The sequence below is a fragment of the Bison bison genome, unplaced genomic scaffold, assembly GCF_000754665.1.
Source record: "Bison bison bison isolate TAMUID 2011002044 unplaced genomic scaffold, Bison_UMD1.0 scf7180017864524, whole genome shotgun sequence".
Classification (NCBI taxonomy): Eukaryota; Metazoa; Chordata; class Mammalia; order Artiodactyla; family Bovidae; genus Bison; species Bison bison.
The window spans coordinates 580,254-582,203 of record NW_011495075.1 but is presented as its reverse complement, the minus strand read 5'-3'; the positions used below and the strand labels follow the sequence as shown (position 1 = coordinate 582,203).

Sequence of the window (1,950 nt, the reverse complement as noted above, 5' to 3'; positions counted from 1 at the left end):
GGATCTCCTCCGTTCTGTTTGGGGAGATGGGTCCCTGCGACTCACCAAACAGAACGGAGGAGATCCTCCTCTGGGCGTACATGGTGAAGCCTTCATTCAGCCAGAACTCCCCCCAGTTGGCGTTGGTCACCAGGTTCCCAAACCAGCTGTGGGCGATCTCGTGGATGATGACGTCGGCCAGGGAGCGGTCCCCGGCCAGAAGGCAGGGAGTGACGAAGGTCAGGCAGGGGTTCTCCATCCCCCCGAACGGGAAGGACGGGGGCATGAAGAGCACGTCGTACCTGCCAGGGCGGGCGGTCACTGGGGGTGGCTCCCTCCCGTCACCAGGCGGTCCCCAGTGCCCTGTGCCAGGGACTCCTCTCCCAGCCCTTCCCAGGGGGATGAGACCGGCTCCCTCGCACCCAGCTCCCCACGCGGGACTGGCAGGCCTGACGGGGCCTCTTGTCAGGGGGACCTCAAGTCTGAAGACGGCAAACAGAGAGCGGGTCTGCCCCCAGTGACGGGAAAGGTTAAGTCAGCCACATCCGCACAGCGAGTCCCATCTCCGACCCAGCACCCGCCTGCTCGCCGCTGTCCTGAGACGCCCACCCTGGGCCCACCTCGGTCACGGCCACAGCCACGGTGGGTCAGGCTGGCTGTCCTCTCCTCCCCGCCCCTGCACCCCAGGGTGCGGGAACCGCAGACGTGAAGCTCCCGTGACACCTCACCTTCCCCACACATAGGGTCCAAAGAGCTTCTCTCCCGTTGCCAGAAACTCCTCTATGACTCCGTCATACTCCTCCTTGGCAGCGTCGATGAGGCAGGGCTCAGCCCACACCCGGCTCCTGCGGACAAGGATGCAGAGAGGGTGGCGCGGGGGTTAGAGCCCGGCGGGACCAGCCGGCTTCAGCCTCCCAGGGAGCCAGGGAGCCCATGGGGAGGTGACCTGCAGCAGAGCTGAGGGCCGGCCCCGCCCGCAGAGCGGGCACCGGGAGGGCCCTGGGGGCTCCTGCAGGCAGCAGGCCTCCCCCGCACTGAGCCCCAGCTCCCCGTCTGCCCAGTGTCTTCAGAAACGACTGTTCTTGCTCCGCACCAGCAGCTCGTCCGCTTCCTAACAGAACCTGGCAGGAGGAAACCCCTGGAAGACGTCCCTCTCCTTCTCTGCTCTCCTGCAGCTGCGGGCTGACGTGCTTCCGGTCACCCACTGCCCTGTCCCCCAGGAAGGGAGCCCTTGTCTCGCAGGCCCGGGGCTGCCCAGAGCCTGTGGCTGGAAGCGGAGGCCGATGGGCCTGCCCAGCGCTCCCTCTGACCTCGGGAGCGGAGGCGCGTGGCGCTGGTGCCACTGCTGAGCCCTGTCTGCGGCCTGGCGCCCGGCCAGCACCTCTGGGGCCGGCAGAATGAAGGACAGCACCGCCACCAGGAGAGCCACGTCCAACCGAGCCTCCCGTCTCGGGACAAAGCGCCGGGAGACAGGACGATGAGCAGAACCCAGGCTCCCGGTCAACTTCTCTTTGGTTACACCTGACAAACTCCTTATTCACCTCCACTAAAGCCCCCTCCCTTCACAGAGTCGGCCCAAGCCTGGGCCTCTGCATCCGGAGCAGACAGGGGACAGCGTCCTCGGGCCTCCTGGGAGGGAGATGGTGACCGCGAGGCGGGTGTTTCCAGGAATTAAGTGCCAGAGAAGGCAGGGAGATTTGGTAGCGATAAGAAAGCGCACATCGTAGCTAGAAGGAGACCTCCTAAAACTGCTGCCTGAGCTCAGAGCGCTCTCTGCACGGGGCCAGAACACGGCAGGACTGGGTCTCAGCACAGGATGGGAGGGAGGAGGGGGAAAGAGTCCTCTGATGCCCTCACGCCGCACCCTGTGCCGCAGAAAAGCCCGGACTCGGGGCACGCCGACACTGCCCCAAGAACCCCCCAACAGGCCGACACCACCCCAAGACCCCCCAGCAGGCCGACACCTCAAGA

At 65.9% G+C, this 1,950-nt stretch overlaps 1 protein-coding gene across 1 annotated transcript in view; it reads right to left on the bottom strand.

Moving 5' to 3' along the window:
- RNPEP (arginyl aminopeptidase (aminopeptidase B)) overlaps nucleotides 1-1,950 on the bottom strand; it is a 22,512-nt gene that overhangs the window by 6,031 nt on the left and 14,531 nt on the right. Inside the window, exons 6-9 of the mRNA XM_010831114.1 lie at nucleotides 1,521-1,608; nucleotides 1,220-1,362; nucleotides 708-859; nucleotides 46-281 (exon numbers count right to left, since the gene is read on the bottom strand). Of these exons, the coding sequence (XP_010829416.1) occupies nucleotides 46-281; nucleotides 708-859; nucleotides 1,220-1,362; nucleotides 1,521-1,608 (619 nt within the window). The remainder of the gene's footprint in view (nucleotides 1-45; nucleotides 282-707; nucleotides 860-1,219; nucleotides 1,363-1,520; nucleotides 1,609-1,950) is intronic.